General features: G+C 39.5%; 1 protein-coding gene across 1 annotated transcript in view; it reads left to right on the plus strand.

Annotated features, from left to right (window-relative positions):
- Positions 1-22987, plus strand: part of LOC121859029 — a 26237-nt gene continuing 3250 nt past the window's right edge. Inside the window, exons 1-13 of the mRNA XM_042355690.1 lie at positions 1-28; positions 3209-3316; positions 4742-4996; positions 6464-6579; positions 10306-10448; positions 10583-10688; positions 13709-13806; positions 14281-14563; positions 14801-14916; positions 15065-15227; positions 17086-17160; positions 19153-19414; positions 19645-19710. Coding sequence (XP_042211624.1) covers positions 13-28; positions 3209-3316; positions 4742-4996; positions 6464-6579; positions 10306-10448; positions 10583-10688; positions 13709-13806; positions 14281-14563; positions 14801-14916; positions 15065-15227; positions 17086-17160; positions 19153-19414; positions 19645-19710 — 1807 coding nt within the window. The 5' untranslated portion in view covers positions 1-12. The remainder of the gene's footprint in view (positions 29-3208; positions 3317-4741; positions 4997-6463; positions 6580-10305; positions 10449-10582; positions 10689-13708; positions 13807-14280; positions 14564-14800; positions 14917-15064; positions 15228-17085; positions 17161-19152; positions 19415-19644; positions 19711-22987) is intronic.

Consider the following 22987-nt stretch of genomic DNA (forward strand, 5'->3'; position numbering starts at 1 on the left):
GGCGGCCATTTTATGAGGGAAGGTGAAGGTAAGAAACGTTATAACAAATATTCCATTTTATTGTGTAATTATCGCCTCCTGAGCTCCATAACTGAGGTAATATTGGTATAATAATATATAGAGTAATTCAGTGAGATATTAGACCATAAATATTAATGTTATTGTTTATATTAATGTTTGAAGGATAACGGCAGTAAAGTCAATGGGGTCGTCTTGTTTTACTCTCTATTTCCTTATTTATCGGGTATTTTAAGGTTATTTATGGTGATTATTGGCTTTTTTATGTCTATATAGCCGTCTGTAGTGGAGATCTTAGTTAGTTTGGTTGTTAATTATGTCATTAGTATCAGTAATGGGGCCGCCTTATTTAACCTCTCTAGTTCATTATTTATCAAGTATTTTAAGTTAATTTATCTCATTTTATCAATAATTCTCAGTATTTCATCAGTCTGTAGTGAAGAGATCTTAGTTAGTTTGGTGTTAATTATGTTAATAGTATCGTAATAGCCGCCTTATTTAACCCTCTAGTTCATTATTTATCAAGTATTTTAAGTTAATTTATCTCATTTTATCAATAATTCTCAATATTTCATCAGTCTGTAGTGAAGATCTAGTTAGTTTGGTGTTAATTATGTCATTAGTATCAGTAATGGGGCCGTCTTATTTAACCCTAGTTCATTATTTATCAAGTATTTTAAGTTAATTTATCTCATTTTATCAATAATTCTCAATATTTCATCAGTCTGTAGTGAAGATCTAGTTAGTTTGGTGTTAATTATGTTATTAGTATCAGTAAGGGGTCGCCTTATTTAACCCTCTAGTTCATTATTTATCAAGTATTTTAAGTTAATTTCTCATTTTATCAATAATTCTCAGTATTTCATCAGTCTGTAGTGAAGATCTTAGTTAGTTTGGTGTTAATTATGTCATTGGTATCAGTAATGGGGTGCCTTATTTAACCCTCTAGTTCATTATTTATCAAGTATTTTAAGTTAATTTCTCTCATTTTATCAATAATTCTCAATATTTCATCAGTCTGTAGTAGAGATCTTAGTTAGTTTGGTGTTAATTATGTTATTAGTATCAGTAATGGGGCCGCCTATTTAACCCTCTAGTTCATTATTTATCAAGTATTTTAAGTTAATTTATTTCATTTTATCAATAATTCTCACTATTTCATCAGTCTGTAGTGAAGATCTTAGTTAGTTTGGTGTTAATTATGTTAATAGTATCAGTAATGGGGCCCTTATTTAACCCTCTAGTTCATTATTTATCAAGTATTTTTAAGTTAATTTATCTCATTTTATCAATAATTCTCAATATTTCATCAGTCTGTAGTGAAGATCTTAGTTAGTTTGGTGTTAATTATGTTAATAGTATCAGTAATGGGGCCTCCTTATTTAACCCTCTAGTTCATTATTTATCGATATTTTAAGTTAATTTATCTCATTTTATCAATAATTCTGAGTCTATGAACAATAATTAGTGGATTAATTCATTTAGTTGTATATTAAATGTAAGAAATCATACCTGGTGTTATGGTGTTGATAGTTAACCATTTATTGGACTATTTTATGGTGATTAGACTGTTAATTATGGTGGTTTATTATTGTTATTTATATTATTTAATTATTTTATCAATTTATTCTTATTTAATTATTTCTTTATCAATTTATTCTTATTTAATTATTTATTTATTTTTTAAATTTAATATGCCTTTTAAAATCTCCTAAATGAGTAGGTTAGGTAGCTTGAGTTAGCATTAAGTTAGCAATGTTAATTTAGGTTAATTTAAGTTCAATTAGATAGTTTAAGTAGGTTAGGTTAGATTAGATTGGGTTTGGTTGTCAAGGTTGACTTAAGTTAGGTTAAATATCTTGAGTTAGTGTTAGGTTAAGTCAGCAAGGTTGACTTAAGTTAGGTTAAATATCTTGAGTTAGTGTTAGGTTAAGTCAGCAAGGTTGACTTAAGTTAGGTTAAATATCTTGAGTTCGTGTTAGGTTAAGTCAGCAAGGTTGACTTAAGTTAGGTTAAATATCTTGAGTTAGTGTTAGGTTAAGTCAGCAAGGTTGACTTAAGTTAGGTTAAATATCTTGAGTTAGTGTTAGGTTAAGTCAGCAAGGTTGACTTAAGTTAGGTTAAATATCTTGAGTTCGTGTTAGGTTAAGTCAGCAAGGTTGACTTAAGTTAGGTTAAATATCTTGAGTTCGTGTTAGGTTAAGTTTTGGAGAATACCTCAGAATTTATATAGACGTTTTATAAACTTTTATATTATGCCTTAAGCAGATCAGGAACACCAAACACTCTTACAGTTCTCGGCGGGAACATGAGAGAATAATCGCATCTTGACGTTGGCTGCGCTTGCCTACTTTAGCGTCCGTGGTTGTTGTCCGCAGTTTAAGGGTTGGAAAAAAATTCGCTGTATCTGAAAATAATGGGTTTTAAGCCACACAGCCTCAATATTGCTAAAGCTGCCTCCCCAAAGCTGTGAATGGTGTACAGATGCCGTAGCTACTTCACCCCTGAGTGTGAACAGGATAAAGAATGTAGAGTTTGTAGAACATCCAGATCCCACATTATATACTGGAATGACCATTGCTTAATATACCCATATAAATAATGTCCCCATGCAAATAGAGTGGATGTTTGGAAATGGGAAAATAGATGAAATATTAAAGAAATATAGAAATTTGGCATCTAGAATATAACTATGTATTATAACTAATTATATGAAATATTAGGGATTTATGTGAGTCCTGAGAGGGACATTCCTGGACTGGGGTGAGGATGACTTCATCCCTTTGAGATGTATTAATGTTTTTTTGTATCTCAATAAACGTATCAATCAATCAATCACCCCTGAGCTGTTGGTTCAAATATACATCTCCCCGACTTACGACGGGGTTAGGGACCCAAATCCAGGTCGTAAGTCGAAAATGCTTAAATAATACATAGAAAATCTAAAATGAGGGTCTCTTTTTCTTCTCAGCACCACAAAACTCTCACTTTAATATTTGGTTAGATTAGGTTAAGTTAGGGTAGATTAGTGTTAGGTTAAGTTAAGTTAGGGTAGATTAGTGTTAGGTTAAATTAAGTTAGGGTAGATTAGTGTTAGGTTAAGTTAGATTAGTGTTAGGTTAAGTTAATCACAGGTGAAATAAACCAGGTTAGGTTAATCATCAGGTGCTAATTAAATACCTTCCTTCAGGTGTAAGTCATTTAGTGTACCTGAGAACAAGCCAGTCTAAGATGAGTGACTGTGAGGAGAAGACTGGCAAGAAGAGACTGTTGGAAGAACCACATGATGTTGAGGAAGGTGAGTTATTAACTGTTGGTGACTGTATTTAACTGTTAATTAACTGTATTTAACTGTTGGTGACTGTACTTAGCTGTTAATTAACTGTATTTAACTGTTGGTAACTGTACAGTATAGTCTCGGTTTACTCGGTCAATTAAACCCGTCGACGTCCGCATAAAACGAGAAACGCGTAAATGAAATAACAACATATGGGATTAATTGAAAGACAGACTGGGCCGACCCCCAAACTCCATTTTTTCCAACACAACACTGTACGTTGTAGTCAAAATAACATCTTAATTTTATGATGGTATGCACACAATTAATTAAAAAGAGAAATATCAATAATATTAGGTTTTTTAACACTTACGTTAGTAGAAGAGATGGCCGGGCACACGGGGATGGGGGGTTGGTACCGAGGCAGAGGGCAGATTATTGGCCCTCACCTGTATCACTGTCCACCACAGAGGCTTGCAGGGCCTCCACATATTACAATATTTTATTTATTTGTTTATTCATTTGGATTATTTATATTTTCATTTTTTTAAATTCGGTTTATCTATCACTTTTGTGTGTGTGTGTGTGTGTGTTGGGAATTTGTACACTAGCAATAAATATACAGTTAATTAAAAAAATTTCAATGTTCTAATTTCCTCAATATAACTGCATATGGCTTCAAAATTCTCCAAAGAAGTGTTCAAATTTCAAAATTTTCCCGGGGGGTTTACAGCGCCCCCCGGAAATTCCAGATGTTTAGGCTCACTTCACTCGCCACCCCCACCCTCTTGGGTAGTTATATTGAGGGGGGCCTCCACAAAGAGACTGCCCACGGGCCTCCACAGGACTAAATCCGGCACTGCTCAAAGTCCATATCCTCACTATCACTGACCTGGGCCGGCTGTGGCGGGTGGCGGGTGAAGAACTCGGTAATGTTTTGTTGACTGGGTGACCTTGTGCGCACCCTGTCCGCGCCGCTTCCCTCGTAAATGACGGAATGAACCGTGGAACTAATATTTGCGGGTCTGGCCAGGTGCCGTGTAAAGGACCAAACGCGTAAAGGAAATCCGCGTAAATCGAGACTATACTGTAGTTAACTGTGAACAAGGCCATTAGAGCGGAGGAACAAGAGCGGGCCATAGGCAGTCCAGTTTACACCTATAGCTCCTATATCCACCTCACCTATAGTGTGTTTAAAGACCTCGTTAGTCTTGTAACTATCACTCCCTTGTATAACACCAAGTGCTATGTTAGCCTATGGACCCATGTACTATATTAACCAGACAGTTAACTGACCGGTAATACGGCAGTTAACTGTAATAATATTAACTTATTTATTTCATCAATTAATTGGATATTTAATTTTATTTTTATAATTATATATTTAACTATATTGAACGACATATATTTAACTACATACATTGAACGACATATATTTAACTACAGGTAGAAGTAAAGGCTCCAAGGAAGCTAGACTGGATAAAGCGTCCGAGGTGCCTCCATTAACCCCCAGTCTAACGGTCCTTACGCTAACCGCCGACGACTGGAGCCAACAGGAGTCGTCGCCGATCCAGTCTAAAGATGCGTACTCTAGGGTGTCGGCCACGGAGGAGAACGACGATGGTTCGGTCAGCTGTGGGGTCATGTGGAGAGGTGATTCAGACAACAGGGAGCCGTATCTGTCGTTATCACAGGTGTGTTGTGAGGTATTCTGGGGGGGGGGGGTATTAATGATGATATTTGGTAACGTGTTCCATTCATCCACTACTCTATTTCCAAACGAGTGTTTACCTATTTCACGCCTAAATCTAAATTTGTCTAGTTTAAAACTATTGTTACGAGTTCGCTCCTGGTTGGATAGTTTGAGTACCTTTGTTATGTCCCCTTTGTTTAGCCCTTACTTCCATTTATACACCTCTATCATGTCCCCCCTCGCTCTACGTCTCTCGAGGGAGTGTGAATTAAGATGCTTTAACCTGTCTCTGTACTCAAGGTTCCTAATGCCTAGGATTAGTCTTGTCATTCTCCTCTGAACTCTTTCCAAGGATTCTATATCCCTCTGTAATACGGTGACCAGAATTGAACTGAGTAATCCAGGTGAGGTCTCACAAGCGCAAGATATAGTTTTAGGATGACCTCGCTGGTCTTGTAACTAACACTCCTTTGTATGACCCCAAGTACTTTATTAGTCTTGTTACGAGCAAATACACATTGTTTACTTGGCTTAAGATTCCTACTTATGATTACTCCTAAATCCTTCTGCAGTTGATTTTCAATAACATCGTTGTTCATGTGGTATCTGGTTTCTGCCGTTGACACCAACTGCCCTTGACAACCATTCATTGCCAACTCTCCTTCTAGGCAGGACACCACATATGATAGGGATCCTTCCTAGCCCTAACACGTCCTACAGCTGTGTTGAACTTATCAAGAAGCTCCTCACTCTTACACCGCCAGTATCATCACGAGGCAGGTAATGGGTTTGTTCCATTACCAGAGAAGATATTGTCCCTCCTGTCAACTATATCCCCAGCTCCTGGCAAACACAACCTCAACCTATTTTTATTTCTTCCCAATAAAAATTTTGTCCAGGTACTGCACCTGGGAATGTGTCAACAATTAAGGTTTTTGTTTCCCCCTGACCTACTATGGTAACGTGTACCTTCCCCTCGGCCCGACCCTGACTATGGTAACGGTACCTTCCTGACCCTGACTATGGTAACGTACCGCCCTAACCCTGACTATGGTAACGTGTACCTTCCTCCGCCCTGACCCTGACTATTGGTCTATCAAAGGACTGAGAGAGTTTTTACACTTGGCTGTTTGTTGTTTCCTTGGTGTCTTTTCTCACCACCAGTTTAGTCGTGCCTCTCGACCTTCCCTTCACCTCAGTCTTCATCACACTTTCCTTGCCTCATGTCTTCTCTGACCTTCACTAACTCGGCCAGTAGCTCGGCCTTGTTTACGACTGGCCATTACTGACAATTTATCCCTCGGAGCTAAGTCTGCCGTGATCTTTACTCCAGTGAGGTCACGTTAGGTTAGGTTAGCGTCAGGTTAGGTCAGCATCGGGTTAGGTACAATAAACTAGGGTGTCTAATCTTCACCTCCTCTGCCCATAGGTGTCTGTGCTGTCAGAGAGAATCAAACGGCAAGAAATTTGATCAGGGACCCAGACCTACCACTTCTCTCAACCAGTAACTGACAGTCCAGAGCCGACAGACAGTCAGGCACAGTCCAAAGAAACTGCACTTGCCAGTCTAAACCTTAAGACAGTTATTCAGGTGAGTTAAATGACTGTTATCTTCAGGTGAGCTCTTGGGGTCAAGGCTGGCAGTACGGTAAGGTTGATATTTAGTCAGAATGTACGGCTACGGAATTATGGTACAATATTTTCCTCGAGCACGTATGGTACGATTTGGGTACGGAAAATGAGCAAAATCCATACCGCACTCTCAGGCTTAAAACACGATCGCGCACTTATTAACCCCTTGAGGATTGTGACACATTTTGACAGTTTATTGTGGCTAATATTAGACACTTTTTATGCAGCTTAGAAGGATTTGTGGGAATAAACAGTATAGACTAGCCATCCGTGGTGTTGCCTTCATATACCCTTCCTAAATTGAATAAAACATCTAATAATATTCAGAAAAGAGAAAGAAAGAGTCATCATCTTGAAAGGTTAATGTGGCTTGATCAGTACCGTTCACTTGCTGGTAGTGTCGGTACTGATCATTTGCGCCACGCCAACTGTTCAAGCAGATAACTTGAGAGTACTAGAAGTTCTGCTATAACGCGATAATTGTGTTCTTGAAAATATCGTTATAGAAAATCGTAATAGAAATAACAGGGCTTATGGAGAAAATAGTTTAGTGCAGATTACTCAAATCTAAAAATTTAGTAGTTAGCCTAACACAAAGGATAGACAGTCTAAATAAATGTTACATTCATATCTAATAATGAAATCATACAGTAAATGTAACACTTTACTGGAGGGGGAGAAGGGTGATTTTGAGGTTGATAACATCGAGCTTCTCTTCAAGGTTATATCCTTTCTTTTACGATCACCGAATTCTATCACCAGAACGGTTCTTGGGAGATATTCTTCTTACCATATTCACAGTTAATACCACAAAATTGGAGAAATAGTAAGCAAATCGCATTATAGAAAACAAGCGTCACAGTATACAAATATTGTTCCTAATTCATAAATCGCGTAGAGCAAATTGCTGTATCAAAACAGCTTATAGCAAAACTCACTGTTTGTTCCAACTCTCACAGTCACTCTTGCCATTGTTGGGACGAGCAGTATCCTCTGAGGAGGCAGGGAACTTTATCTAATATTATTGATATTTTTATTATTATTATAAAAATTATTCTTATTACAATTTAATATTTTTTCTGGCTGTAGGCTGATACAATTTATCTTCAGTGTCCAGTCACAGCACATTTACATCTATAGTCACTTTGTAAATGTTCCTTTAAAATCCACACATGTACTGTACTCTAATAATTTGTTCACAAATAAAAGAATTATTTTAATGTAAATATATTTTGCTGATGGTAATGATAAAAGTACAGAATTACTGTATGCAGAGTTTAAGCCAGGTACGGAGAGCGAAAATATTCGTACTGGCATCAGTACTACCAGCCTTGCTTGGGGGTATCTTCTGTGAGCACTTGGGGGTTAATCTTCAGGTGAGCCACTTGGGGGTTAATCTTCAGGTGAACACAGAGTTAATCTTCAGGTGAACACTTGGGGTTAATCTTCAGGTGAGCACTTGGGGGTTATCTTCAGGTGAACACTTGGGGTTAATCTTCAGGTGAACACTTGGGGGTTAATCTTCAGGTGAACACTTGGGGTTAATCTTCAGGTGGCAGGGTTAATCTTCAGGTGAACACTTGGGGGTTAATCTTCAGGTGAACACTTGGGGAGTTAATCTTCAGGTGAGGACTTGAGGTTAATCTTCAGGTGAGCACTTGGGGGTTAATCTTCAGGTGAACACGGGGTTAATCTTCAGGTGAGCACTTGGGGGTTAATCTTCAGGTGAGCACTTGGGGTTAATCTTCAGGTGAGCACTTGGGGGTTAATCTTCAGGTGAACAGGTTAATCTTGGTAGCCTGGTTTCTGGTGAACACTTGGGGTTATCTTCAGGTGAACCGGGGTTAATCTTCGGTGAACACGGGTTAATCTTCAGGTGAACACTTGGGGTTAATCTTCAGGTGCTAGACCTGGGTATCTTCAGGTGAACACTTGGGGTTAATCTTCAGGTGAACACTTGGGGGTTAATTTGGGTACTTTTAATCTTCGGTGACTGGGTTAATTTCAGGTGAACACTTGGGGTTAATCTTCAGGTGAGCACTTGGGGTTAATCTTCAGGTGAGCTTGGGGTTAATCTTCAGGTGAGCACTTGGGGTTAATCTTCAGGTGAACACTTGGGGTTAATCTTCGGTGAACTTGGGGTTAATTCAGGTGCTGTTAATTGTATTCTTCAGGTGAACACTTGGGGTTAATCTTCAGGTGCAGGGGGTTAATCTTCAGGTGAACACTTGGGGGTTAATCTTCAGGTGAACACTTGGGGGTTAATCTTCAGGTGAGCACGGGGGTTATCTTCAGGTGAACACTTGGGGTTAATCTTCAGGTGAGCACTTGGGGTTAATCTTCAGTGAGCACTTGGGGTTAATCTTCAGGTGAACACTTGGGGTTAATCTTCAGGTGAACACTTGGGGTTAATCTTCAGGTGAGCACTTGGGGGTTAATCTTCAGGTGAACATGGGGTTAATCTTCAGGTGAACACTTGGGGTTAATCTTCAGGTGAACACTTGGGGTTAATCTTCAGGTGAACACTTAGGGGTTAATCTTCAGGTGAACACTTGGGGTTAATCTTCAGGTGAGCACTTGGGGGTTAATCTTCAGGTGAGCATGGGGGTTAATCTTCAGGTGACCGTTAATCTTCAGGTGAGCACTTGGGGGTTAATCTTCAGGTTAGGACTTGGGGGTTAATCTTCAGGTGAGCACTTGGGGGTTAATCTTCAGGTTAGGACTTGGGGGTTAATCTTCAGGTGAGGACTTGGGGGTTAATCTTCAGGTGAGCACTTGGGGGTTAATCTTCAGGTTAGGACTTGGGGGTTAATCTTCAGGTGAACACTTGGGGGTTAATCTTCAGGTGAACACTTGGGGGTTAATCTTCAGGTGAACATGGAGTTAATCTTCGGGCAGACACTAAGGGTTAATCTTCAGGTGAACACTTGGGAGTTAATCTTCAGGTGAACACTTAGAGTTAATCTTCAGGTATTGAACACTTGGGGTTAATCTTCAGGTGGCCAGCACTTAGGGAGATAATCTTCAGGTGAGCACTTGGGGGTTAATCTTCAATTGAGCACTTGAGGTTAATCTTCAAGTAAGCATGAGGGGTTAATCTTCAAGGTGAACACTTGGGGTTAATCTTCAGGTAGACACTTGGGGTTAATCTTCAGGTGAACTGCTTGGGGTTAATCTTCAGGTGAACACTTGGGGTTAATCTTCAGTGAACACTTAGGGGTTAATCTTCAGGTGAACTGCCGGGGTTAATCTTCAGGTGAACACTTGGGGAGTTAATCTTCAGGTGAAGAAACTTGGGGGGTTAATCTTCAGGTGAGGACTTGGGTTAATCTTCGGTGAGCACTTGGGGAGTTAATCTTCAGGTGAGGACTTGGGGGTAATCTTCAGGTGAGCACTTGGGGGTTAATCTTCAGGTTAGGACTTGGGGGTTAATCTTCAGGTGAGCACTTGGGGGTTAATCTTCAGGTTAGGACTTGGGGGTTAATCTTCAGGTGAGGACTTGGGGGTTAATCTTCAGGTGAGCACTTGGGGGTTAATCTTCAGGTTAGGACTTGGGGGTTAATCTTCAGGTGAACACTTGGGGGTTAATCTTCAGGTGAACACTTGGGGGTTAATCTTCAGGTGAACATTAAATGATAAACAAACCCTTTAATATTTATCGACAATTCAATTTTTTATCGGACAGAAAAGCGGCAGTCAGTCATTGGTTTGTTGCGTACCTGATTGTGCGACGCGATTGGACGAGAGGGAGTGTACAGCCTCGTTTTACACCATCCCCAGTGACGAGGCTCAGAGGCTCTTGTGGTTGGAGGCTCTCGACATCAACCTGTAAGTCACTGTTTATTGTATTTCATTTTCCGACATTAATTTGATTACACTGGTGCAGGTAATTGGTGTGGTGTAACGACCCTTAACTACCACCAGACCCCATACTAATAATAAAGGTATTCTGTCCCCCCCAGACAGGAGCCAGAGAAGACTCTACACGTCTGTGGTCAACACTTTATCATCCCCAAGAGATTACCAACAGCAAAAGCCAGGACCAGGAAGAAGAAAACATGTGATATGGTGGGTGTGGGGGTGTGTGTGGGTGGGTGTGGGTGTGTGGGTGGGGGTGTGTGTGTGTGGGTGCGTGATTGATTTTGCCCCTTACAGCGGCTACTTTATTGTGCACCCCACACTCATCCTGTGAGCGGTAGAGTTAAAGGATTACAGAGTAGAGTTTACAAAGGGTCATAATAATTAACACCCGTTGTCAGGATATTATGGCACTGAATGTTACACAGTATTTCAATTACATTAATTGTTTAGTTCTATACATAAAGGGTAACTTATTCACAAATGTGTGAGAACAGGCGTGTGAGGCAGTATGTCTGCCCTCACACTTTGTTATTCACATTTACGTAAAATGTATTTAAGCACATTGTGTATTTGGTTCTGTACATGAGAACTGATATAGTGGATATGGCAATCCTGGGTATAGGCCTTGCCTCTCGGGCAAGTGCTCAACCCACACGTTAGTTCACTTGTTATACAGGCAACACAGTTGTTGACCTATCGGTAAAGGCCAAGTGATAGGAAGAACGCCTAATGTTACCCTGTGAGAATCCTCCACACAACCTTGCTCACACACACAAGCTGAGGGGTAAACCATAGTGACAGTGCAAGAAGTAGGGTTGACTGGGAGTGAACACACTGGTTGATTACATGTTATTGATAATTTTTACAATGGTTGGGACTGGGCTGTTCTTACAGCGATCAGTTCGTGCTCGTATGGGCTGGATGCGGTTGTGGTGTCGAACAGCAATTCTCGGACTAGGGATCTCTGGTGGTAGTAGGAGCCGGTGTCGGGGATGGTGTAGAAGCTTCTTACCAAATTTGCAGATGAGGTCGTGGTGATGGTCAGTGAGAGTCGAAAGGGTCAGTGTGTTGAGCGCTTCTTGATATGTGGAGTAGGAAGGGGAGAGAATAATCTTGCATGACCTCTTTTACACTTTTTCTAGGTGTTTAAGTTGTGTGGCATTTGGAGGAAGTCCAGGTGGGGGAGGCATAGGTGAGCTTGGGAAGTATGAATGTTGTGTAAACACCGAGGAGCTCGTGTGCAGGAACTCCGAGGGACTCGAGTCGGCGGAGGAGGCGGAGACGGAAACTGGAGGATTTGACAACTTAACTGACGTGTGGTATCCAATTTAGTTTGTTGTCTATGGTGACACCGAGGAGCTTAGTGGAACCTACAACCTGGAGTGTGTGTGTGTGTATGAGCATAGCTGAACCCTAGAGAAGTATAACGGTGTATCTATCAACGCACTAAACAGATGGAAAATGTTAGGTCGTACCAACATACAGTGAGGACGACAGGACCACTGCTGTATGTGTGTCAACTTGGCCAACAACATACAATAAACACAAACATATACATAAGGTCCAGAAATATTTAACGAGAACCTTATAATTTGTGATGTAATTTATACTGTTAATGAATAATGTTAACTCAAACTCACATCATAAACCTCCAAATCAGCAGGAACCCAAGACAAAGTTATCCAGTCAGTCCGGCCAGCGACCACAAGTCATATCACCCACACACACCAAAAACAATACTCTAATCCTATAACTTTACTTTATACAATTACGATAACAATTTCCGATAACTCTTGCTTACAGAGAATATCCAAACATTAATCAGTATATATACCAAACAACAAAACTAACTTGCATAATATTAAATTTTCTTGTCGAGAAAGTACGTTACAACAACCACCACCACCACTCGCCTACAACAACCACCACCACCACCACCACCACTCTCGCCTGTGTCTGCCTTCATGCTCAACAATAATTTTTATACCAAATATATTTATTTTAGTACAATAAATTCTTACGTCCATATTACAGTAGAAGTCCAAAAATCCGGACAGCCTGGGGATTGGGTCGGTCCGGATTTTCGGATTCTCAGGCAGTACTTTTAAAATTCAAATTTAAGGAGGAATAAAGAAGAGATGAACAGGTACACTTTGATAGTTTATTCATAAGCAAGTAAAGCATGCTTCATTTATCAACACGAGCAGTTTTAAAGAAAAATAAAGTCAACACTTGACAAAAATGTAAACAAACTGTCTAATACCATGACGAGTCTTGAAATTCCTAAGCCATCCATCACTAAATGCTCGCTCTGATTCAATGTTTATTTGCTCCTTAAAAGACTTTGCTTTGGCAATAAGCATCAGCCCATAAATTGCCATACCTTCTGATAGTTTTAACAAAAACCATTTGTGCAACACTTTATCAAGATTTTCTAATTTGGGCCAATATAAACTTTTTCTTTCAGCAATTTTATTGTAAGGCTCAGAAGAAGTTGTGAATTCTAGAATTTTATTCTTTGCCTTTTTTATATCATAAATTGTAGTCTTTCCAGTGTGGTATGTTTCCATTAGATCAGTGTTGTTCACACCACGTTCTAGTGTCTTAATTATTTCAAGTTTGTCACTCAGTTTCAACGTGTTCTTCTTTCTCTTCACACAACCAAGTTTATCTACTGTAGGAGCCATTATTATGGGCTTGTACAGTACAGTACTCTGTACATGGAAACAGTAGGACTCAAAATTACATACGTTGTCACAGTTTGATTGCTCGTTTTAAAGTGGCGACCGCGTGGTCACTTGTTGTCGTTGTGTAGCTGTGGCATTCACGCATGCACACATACACACAAAAGATTTATAGTGCCTCAAATTTTACATTTCAGTTCAAACTAATTACAAAACTAGCAAAATTAGCTACCTATAATTTACAATTACTTTTATTATTAGAATTATGTAAATTAATTTTTTTAAAGCAACTCCATTCATTCACGTAACCCACAAAAGTCCGCTAAATGTAAAAAGTTTGAAAGTTTTCGAAAAGTCCGGATTCTCGGGCGGTCCGGATTTCTGGCATCCGGATTTTTGGACTTTTACTGTATTTATATAATACCAAACAAATGTATATTTTTACACGTGACATAGCTCGTCAGACCCTGTATGATGATACATAAATCAACCAATCAAACAACTTAAGCAATCAATCAATGAATCACCTTTGTCTTGTTTCAGTTGCTGGCAGAAGAAGCAGAAAAGATTAAACAAGGAATGACCGGTGGACGACCCAAGAGAACACCCAAACCAAACAAGAATTATGATTGGGCAGAAATGTAAGATGTTTTTATTACTTTGACCCCTATATAATGAAGTATATTGAGTGTGTGACCCCTATATAATGAACTTTAGTACAGTAATATATCCCCATTAGCTGGAACACTCGGTCCACAACACTTCCAGGAATGACACATTTCCAGGTAACCAGACGACTCTCAAACCTGGAAAAATATCTCCCATTCCCCGAATTTTCTGGGTATCGGTAAAATTTTCTCAGAAATTTGCGGAAAATTCTGACTCTGGCAACGATTTTCCGAGGTCCACATTTTCCGGAAATTTCTGAGAAAATTTTACCAATACCCTGAGAATTCCAGGGATGGGAGATATTTTTCCAGGTTTGAGAGTCGTCCGGTTACCCGGAAATGTGTCATTCCCGGAAGCGTCGTGGACCGAGCGTTCCAGCTAACGGGGATATATTACCGTACATATATCCATTAGAGTCCACCCTAATGCTCTCGTTGTTTTAACAGCGTTCCGTTCATCAAGTCCGAACCTGTAGACGACGAGGAGCTAGACCCGGCGACCCCAAACAAGACCTCGACAAAAGGCTCGGGTCTGGTCGGCCGAAGGAGGAAACAGATTTTCTCAAAGGTGAAAAAGGAGGACAAAGAAAATGAGCGGCCGACTCTCGACCCAGAGATGTACGACGACGACGAGTACGGCGAAGATGTCAGCATGCCCAGCCACCCTCGACCGCCGCCCCCTAAGCCAAAGGGCCGACCTCACAGAATCAGAGACAACTGTACGCAGACTGTGAGTACACCCTACCCTACCACTAACCTACCCTACCACTACACTACCCTAACCTAACCTAACCTACCGTACCACTACACTAACCTAACTTAACCTATAACAACTTTAGTATAGCAAAGTGTATAAGAACCTTGATATAGTGAGATGTACAACAGCATTTATATAACAATAATATTATTAATCTCGACACTGACTTTACGACCCTAGGCTAACATTTTTCTTTACCCTATGTTCCAGGACGTTCTTCGTAACGCCAGTCTAAGAATACCTCTACGAGAGGTGAAGGTCCAGTGTAATTTGACGTCTCAACCGCTCGTTTCGTGTTCCAGTTGTTCGAGCATTAACTGGGAGAGGTATGATGACCTCTCTCTCTCTCTCTCTCTCTCTCTCTCTCTCTCTCTCTCTCTCTCTCTCTCAAATCACTTGATTAACTCACTAAATGATAAATACATCCCCAAATTAACACATCCTAACTTAACTAATCCTCCTCCCGTGTTTCAGACTAGAGGAGTTACTGCTCGAGTGTTTGCCCAGACTCGAGGGGGAGATATGTGGCCCTCAAGTTAGTGAGTGTTTGAGGGGCATCTTGGGTGAGGTCCAGGAGCCAACACACGCTTCCAATGTCCTCAAGATGTTGGGAGGCCTCGAGAGAGACATATTGGAGGTAAATGAGCGATATATGCTCTTTCTTGATCTTTAAATGCTCCAGTGTAATGTGTCAATTCTCTTTCTTGATCTTTAAATGCTCCAGTGTAATGTATCAATGCTCCAGGTGCAGTAGAACGTCGATATAATACGAGATACGTGCTGGAAGACTTCACCTTAAATCAATTCCTCACTAAATCAGAGTCGTTTCAATGGAATAATTTACTTTGGTACTTGAGAGGAACACAAAAGACCTTAATTAACTACTAAATATGAGAGAAATATATAGTGTTATATATATTACCTGTAGTGAAGATAAGAGGTGGAGGGTGGTGTTACTGTACTGTTTACTAGTGATCAGCTGATGTGAGAGGGTGGGGGCACACACAGCCCACCTCTCGTCTGCCCCACTCCATCCCTACCACTCGCCACACACACTCACTTCCCCCTCAACTTAGTTTTTCATTAATTTATCCTGTTAAAAATATATTTTCATCCACCATTAGTTAGGCAAGTCATCCTCAGAAGAGACAGAGCCTAACTGACCCCAGCTCATCATCTACACTACTGTCTGGGGGGTGTGGGGGCACTGTATGTCTTATACCCAGGGTGTGGCTGTGGGGGCACTGTATGTCTTATACCCAGGGTGTGGCTGTGGGGGCACTGTATGTCTTATACCCAGGGTGTGGCTGTGGGGGCACTGTATGTCTTATACCCAGGGTGTGGCTGTGGGGGCACATCATAGAACAACATCATCTTATCCTGGCAGCACACTTCAGGTGGAGTTTATCTTTGGCAACATCTGGTGAAGTATAGACTGCTCTAATTTTCTTCTCGTTGGGTTTTATAGTGCGGAAAGAGCTCTCCGACAGTCCAAATTGGAGCCCCCCACTCTTGAAGCACCACACTTGAAGCACCACACTTGAAACACCACACTTGAAGCACCACACTTGAAGCACCACACTTGAAACACCACACTTGGCACCCCACACTTGAAGCTCCATTTCCACATTGCAGTGTTTTCATTACCTTGTTATTCTACTCTAGTGTAATTGTTTGCCTTAATTTCTTGGCCTTTGGGGTAGTTAATGATGTAGTGGTTGGCCTCTTGGATATAGTAGCTGGCCTCTTGGACATAGTAGCTGGCCTCTTGGATATAGTATCTGGCCTCTGGACATAGTAGCTGGCCTCTGGACATAGTAGGTGGCTTCTTGGATATAGTAGCTGGCCTCTTGGATATAGTATCTGGCCTCTTGGACATAGTAGCTGGCCTCTGGACATAGTAGCTGGCGTCTTGGACATAGTGGTGATGGTTGATACACATGGTAGAAGGAGATATAGTAGTGTCACACAATATGTCCGTAGAACTGAGGGTGTGGGACGGTGGTGGCCAGAGAGGTGTTTGGCGGGAAACATAAAATATTGTTTATTTACTCACGATGCTCCAGATTTGACTCGCGTAAAAGATTTGCTCTAAATTGATATCGTGTCCTTAATTGTGGGTGTTGCTTTAAATTGATTATTTTAGATCGATTTGCTTTAAATTGACGTTCTACTGTACTGTATCATTGCTCTTCCTTGATCTGTGAAAGGTTAGGTTAATATTACTTCATTCAGTCATAAACAGTTAATGAAGGCAGATACACTGTTAATATTACTCCAGTCAACTATTTAACAGTTAATGAAGGCAGATACACTGTTAATATCACTTCATTCAGTCATTTAACAGTTAATGGAGGTATAATCAATCAAGTTATACCATAGAAAAATAATCAAAAATATAAAGAAAACAATTATTTGGCTTTACAGTGCCGAGCCAAGCCAGGCCGAGCCAAGCCAGGCCGAGCATTAATACAATATATTTGTTTTTTTTACAGAGCGCCAAGGACATTGTCTTAGTTTCAACACAAGATGACGAGGTGGAAATTGAGAACGTGATTCACCCAGAAGTAGTGAGTATGGGACCAACTTGGGGTCACACAGTAATATACCCGGTAGCCAGAGACCCGGAACTCACCCATGGCCGGATTGGAATTTTCTCGGAAAGTTGTTCCCATAGCTGGAATATTCCGGAGAATTCCAGCTTCGGGAGCGATTTTCCGAGAGACATTTAACGGTATATGTCGAGGAAATTTCCCAATACAGGTTGGACCTCTCTAGTCCGGCATTCTGTGGTCCGGAAACTCCCGTGGTCCGGAACGATTTTAGTTTGTCCAATAGGTAGATAGGCAGAGTACAGCAACAACCCTTCAATATATATGAGCAGTAAATAAGTGTTGCTTTCATATTCTTATGTAGAGTAATGACGATATATTTTCACATGTGCGCACTTACATACGAGCAGTCTCACTTTTTTTTTTACCATTAATGGTTAGCTACTTATATTGTTCCATTTATTAACATTAAATAACATTACAGGTACTTCAAGCAACCATATTCATTTTTTACATTAATTTTACTACAGCTAAACTCAGGGTCTTATTTTCTTCAGTTTTATATGTAGAACCAATCAGTCACTGGTTTCGTAAGCTTTAACATAAACAATGCCGGCAGCCGTCTCGTCTCCTCTAATACTCCACATATTATTAATAAATTGTATTGTTAATTTTGCACACACAAACATTAATTCAATAAAAACAAATTCAGAAACAGTAAATAAGTGTTGCTTTCATATTCTTATGTAAAGTAATGACGATATGTTTTCACGTGTGCGCACTTACATATGCGATCTCTTTTTTCTTTACCATTATCGTTAGCTACTTCTATTGTTCCATTTATTAACATTAAATAACATCACTTAAAACAACCATATTAATTTTACTACAGCTACAACCAAGGTCTTATTTTCTTCAGTTTTATATGTAGAACCAGTCAGTCACTGGTTTTGTAATCAACGAAAACAATGCTGTCTCATTTGCTCGTGTGTCTTAATATTCTACGAATTATTAATGAATTGTATTGCTCATTTTGCACACATAAACATTAATTCAATAAAAAAGACATTCAGAAATAAACAATAATGAATCTTTTTTACATAAGAGAAATGACGCTGTTTACAGATTGTGCACGTTGGCGGGCCGTTCAAACCCGTCGAAATTTGAGTTTCTGCCGTCAAAATTTTTAAATGTGTTGATTTTTGTGTGTGTTCAAATAGAAAACGTCGAATTAAAAACTTGTGAAATTTGAGAAGCTACTGTACGACATTTAACCCTTCAATATGTCTTCAAAGAGACCACGAAGCAGAGAAAGTGGTGCTAGTGCTTCCAAGCATAAGCACAAGTCACTGCCTATCCAGGAAAAGGGTGAATTTCCATTGTCCGTCACCGGTCAGGTCCCGAGGTTGCCGGACTAGAGAGGTACAACCTGTACTATATTATGATTATGATTATTAGTATTAGTATTATTAGTATTATTATTACAGTAAGTCCTCGCATAAGTCGCCCGCTTAACATTGTTTCTGTACTACATAAGAAAATAAGACCCTGGTTGTAGCTGTAGTAAAATTAATGTAAAAAAATTAATACATATATTTTAAGTAATGTTATTTAATGTTAATAAATGGAACAATAGAAGGAGCTAACTACTAATGATAAAGAAAAAACTAAATTGATTGTGAACGCCGACGTATGGACGGTAAGTGCGTTCACGTGAAAACATATCGTCATTTATCAACACGAGAATATGAAAGCAACAGAAGGACAGTCGATGAATATTGTGAGAGTTTTTACTCAGGTGACAAAGTAATCAGGTTCAACTGTGGCTAAAGCTGTACAAAGACCTGTACTGGGGTGTTTACAATGATGTATAGTACAGTATTGACATGAGTAATGCTGGACTTACCAACAGACCTAACAGTTGGTGGGGGGGCCACTACTACTACCACTACTACTACCACTACTACTACTACTACTACTACTACCACTACCATTATTGTATCTCAACAGGAAGCTCCCATGACCGGCCTCAAGGAAATAATACCCAAAGTATGGCAAGAAAAACCCAAGTGGAAAGAAGAGATGGAGGAGGAGGAGGATGAGGACGACCCCGACGGCTTTGGTCTCCAGGAGGCGACCGACATGGACGACATAGAGTTCCATCCTCGCGTCTCCCGGCGTGAGGAGGAGGAGGAGGAGGGAGCAGAAGAAGAGGAGGAGGAAGAGGAGGAAGAGGAGGAAGATGATGATGAGTGGAACATTAATAAGAGAGGTGAGGAGGAGGAGGGGAGGAAGAGGGAGTGTGGAGGTGTAAGGAGGAGGTGGTTAGGTTACTTTTAGAGGGTGATGTGTTTAGGTTAGGTTGTGGTTACGTTATGGTTACGTTACTTTACGTTACGTTATGGTTAGGTTATGTTATGGTTAGTTTACGTTAGGTTAAGTTATGGTTAGGTTAGGTTACTTTAAGAAATGCGATGTGTTTATAATAGTGTTACCTTTCAGACGGTGACTCGGGAGTTTCATCTGTCAGGAAAAAACAAAAGAAGATCAACAACAGAAACAAAAAAGGTAATGAATTTATTGTTGTCGTTTATATTGTGTTGAGTCTTTAAGGAGGTGAACCTTAGGTGTTGACTTAGGGGAGGGGAGGTGAGGGGGAGAGGGTAGGGGAGAGGGTAGGAGGGTAGGGGAGGAGGGGTGGGGAGGGGAGGAGGGTAGGGAGGGAGGGTAGGGAGGAGTAGGGAGGGAGTAGGGAGGGAGGAGAGGTGGGGATACATTATTTGTTTACAGGTAACAGGTCACCCAGGCACAGGTCACCCAGGCACAGGTCACCCAGGCACAGGTCACCAACCCACAAAGGGGCCTGGGGGGGTAATGAGAGTAAAAAATAAAAAATAATAAGACTATATTAATGCACCGCATAGATGCCGGGAAAGCCTCGTTATAAAGTGAGACAGATTGTATGAGTATGGAAACACAGAAGGCAGAGCATTGAACAGTGTGAGTAAAGAAGGATGTACTATAATGGGTTATTATAGTGTGACCCACACTGTGGGCAAGACACCAGCCCACGGTGCAGCCCGTTAAAGTACCTGTAAAAGAGAGAGAGTGAAGCAACATTGTGGTGAAGAGAAGAGAGATTATCAACTAAAGGAGGAGAGTTAATAAGCCTTTGATTCCAGCCTCTCTAACAGTTGAAGAGCCACCCCAGATATGAGAGCAGTACTCCAAGGAAGGACCAATTAATCCCTTATATACTTGAACCAACAGCTCAGGGGTGAAGTAGCTATGGCATCTGTACAGCATTCACAGCTTTGGGGAGGCAACTTTAGCAATGTTGTGGCTTCCATGACATATTACAGCTAATGGTGAGGCCTGGCATATCTATTACAGAATTGGCAGAATGATTGTGTCCTGAAACGTGATTGGTGGTGAAGAATGTGGAGGGAAGGAGGGTAGGTTAGGTTAGCTGAACCATGAACCTCACATTATGTTTATTATTATTGATTGAGTACAAGCCCCCACACACCCCTGTAAATGTATTCAATGCATATTATATCATTATGTCTAAATCATATGTAAGTCTGTATATTTTATGCCACACACCCCTGTAAATGTATTCAATGCATATTATATCATTATGTCTAAATCATATGTAAGTCTGTATATTTTATGCCACCAGCTGCAACTCTATTAATAAACCGTTTATTATTATTTTTATTATTACACACTCACACACACACACACACACACGCATGCACGCACGCGTACATTAACATTGTATCACATATTAACACTGACTGGTAAAGGATCATCTTAATATAATAGCCTTCGTGTGTTGCTGCCGTTCACCCAACCCAACCTAAAGGAATTTGTACCATTATTATTATTGTGTGTATTTAGAGATTAATTATTGGTTTGTGTTTAATAATAATAATAATAAGAACAGTAACCATAATATTGATAATAATAACAATAATAATAATAATTATAATAACAATAATATTAATAATAATAATAACAGTACTACAGGTTGTACCTCTCTAGTCCGGCATCCTGTGGTCCAGAAACTCCCGTGGTCTGGAACCATTTTAGTTTGTCCAATAGGTAGATAGGCAGCTTTTTTTTTTACTTATCTGAATTATTATTATTATTATTACAGGAGTATTAAATTTTTGCCCCTCAGGCTGCTCTCTCTCTCTCCTCGTCTATACAGAGTACAACATTTAACCCTTCAATATATATGAGCAGTAAATAAGTGTTGCTTTCATATTCTTATGTAGAGTAATGATATGTTTTCACACATGCTCAGTTACATACGCGTAGTCTCACTTTTTTTTACCATTAATGGTTAGCTACTTATATTGATCCATTTATTAACATTAAATAACATTACAGGTACTTCAAACAACCATATTCATTTTTTTACATTAATTTTACTACAGCTACAATCAGGGTCTTATTTTCTTCAGTTTTATATGTAGAACCAATCAGTCACTGGTTTTGTAAACAACGAAAACAATGCCGGCAGCCGTCTCGTCTCCTCGTGTGTTTTAATACTCCACGTATTATTAATAAATTGTATTGTTAATTTTGCACACACAAACATTAATTCAATAAAAATAAATTCAGAAACATTAATTAAAATATATATGAACAGTAAATAAGTGTTGCTTTCATATTCTTGTGTAAAGTAATGACGATATGTTTTCACGTGTGCGCACTTACATATGCGATCTTTTTTTTCTTTACCATTAATGGTTAGCTACTTCTATTGTTCCATTTATTAACATTAAATAACATTACTTAAAACAACCATATTAATTTTACTACAGCTACAACCAGGGTCTTATTTTCTTCAGTTTTATATGTAGAACCAGTCAGTCACTGGTTTTGTAATCAACGAAAACAATGCTGTCTCATTTGCTCGTGTGTTTTAATATTCTACGTATTATTAATAATTTTGTATTGCTCATTTTGCACACTTTAACATTAATTCAATAAAAAAGACATTCAGTAATAAACAATAATGAATCTTTTGTACATAAGAGAAATGACGCTGTTTACACGATTATGCATTTCGTCTGCACGTTGGCGGGCCGTTCAAACCGGTCGAAATTCGAGTTTTCGCCGTCCAAATTTTAAATTTTGCAGTTTTTTTTTGTGTCCAAATCAAAAACATCGAATTAAAAACTCGCGAAATTTGAGAAGCTACTGTACAACATTTAACCCTTCAATATGTCTTCAAAGAGACCACGAATCAGTGAAAGTGGTGCTAGTGCTGCCAAGTGTATGCACAAGTCACTATCTATGGTCCGGAAATTTCCACGGTCCGGCACCGGTCAGGTCCTGAGGTTGCTGGACTAGAGAGGTACAACCTGTACAACAATTAACTGTTAAACTCTGGTGGCAAATTAACGCTTTCAGAGGACTCATTTATATATACTTATTTTTACCCACAATAAGACATACTAAGACTAATTACTTGTCAGTAATATTACATTATAAAAAAACTAACATTTTAAAAGATCAGAATAACACCGACATATTACTCGGCCGTCAACAGAGGCGGGAAATATGAAGTTGTTAACAGTTAATTCTTGTATAATATTTCTGATAAACTTTCTAGGTGTTTAAGTTTGAAATAATTAATGTATGTATCTTATATAATTTAGCTAAATATCTTTCTCGTCATAAACGGTCATTATGAATAAACTCATTTAGAAATACAGCATTACTTCAGGACTAAATTGGACAGATTTGCAACAGCCAATCAGGAGTGAGTATTGAGGAGGGGGCGGGGCATCTCTTCTCAGCTGGGAAAAAAATGCACTATAGTTAATTA

This window comes from Homarus americanus, unplaced genomic scaffold, assembly GCF_018991925.1.
Source record: "Homarus americanus isolate GMGI-L3 unplaced genomic scaffold, GMGI_Hamer_2.0 scaffold50427, whole genome shotgun sequence".
NCBI classification, from domain to species: domain Eukaryota; kingdom Metazoa; phylum Arthropoda; class Malacostraca; order Decapoda; family Nephropidae; genus Homarus; species Homarus americanus.